The sequence below is a fragment of the Myotis brandtii genome, unplaced genomic scaffold (genome assembly GCF_000412655.1).
Source record: "Myotis brandtii unplaced genomic scaffold, ASM41265v1 Scaffold29156, whole genome shotgun sequence".
NCBI classification, from domain to species: domain Eukaryota; kingdom Metazoa; phylum Chordata; class Mammalia; order Chiroptera; family Vespertilionidae; genus Myotis; species Myotis brandtii.
Genome location: NW_005336508.1, coordinates 1 through 914, shown reverse-complemented (window position 1 = coordinate 914; position 914 = coordinate 1). Strand labels below are relative to the sequence as shown.

Below are 914 nucleotides of genomic sequence, written 5' to 3'. Positions count from 1 at the left end.
TGTTGAATTAATGAGGGAGAAAGTGCATGAATGAGGGTGAAGACAAAAATGGTACATGCTCTACCTTTTCTGCTTTGTCTCCATATAATAATTAACACCAGTACAAGGAAAATGAGCAGCAAGAAACTCCTCAGGTGCATGATGGGATCTAGGTCACCAGCAATACCTTTAAAGAGAGAATGGGTGGAGACACAGGGAAGGAAGCAGGGTTAGCTATGGAAAATGACCCAACTTTTAGAGCAACTGCTACTTTTCTCCCAGTCTGGTGACTTCCCAGGGGCCTCCAGTTTTTACACAGGGCCCATTCCCATGGGGACCAGGAGCTAAAGAAGGCATAGCTCCTGAGACTATAGGATTCTAGAGAAATGGGAGAGACAGTCACCTTCACAGAGCTTCCGGGCAAAGATGGGGTTTGAAGAGTTGCTGCTAATGGGGTTCCTGGCCATGCAGATGAAGGTCATGTCCTTTTCCCTCAGCGTCCAGGTTATGGGGAGGACGGAACCATTATGGGACTCATTGGAGGTCTTCCCCAGGGTCTTCCAGCTGTAAGTCACATCCTCTCCTCCCCGTTCCAGGAAGCATGTCAGATTGGTCACACAGGTGCCATTTTTATTGCTCTTCAGACCCAAGGTGATTTTGGGCTTTGATAGGTGCTCTATAAAAGAGAAATGGACAACCAAGGGTGGCAACTATGCCTATAGCACTCTTTTTCTAAATTATTCTATAAGCCCTGGACCTGAACCTCTTCGAGGTGCTGCAGAGTGGAGCAGAAGTGGCAATTTAGAGCAGAATTCTCATTCTTATCTGGAAAAGAGAACTATCTAGGTCTGCTTGTCCACAGCTATACAGCAACAAGAAAAATAATATTAAGATCTACAATAATAAAAGCATAATATGCTAATTATACTGGACAT

The 914-nt window shown here is 44.9% G+C and overlaps 1 protein-coding gene across 1 annotated transcript; it reads right to left on the bottom strand.

Moving 5' to 3' along the window:
* Window positions 1–104: 104 nt before the first annotated feature.
* On the bottom strand, window positions 105–655 carry LOC102254809 (SLAM family member 7-like; the record flags this gene model as incomplete). The annotated part of the gene is made up of 2 exons (XM_005853072.1): window positions 105–166; window positions 383–655. Coding segments are annotated over 2 exons (335 nt in total), but the record flags the coding sequence as incomplete, so codon positions are not given.
* Between the last annotated feature and the right edge of the window lie 259 nt (window positions 656–914).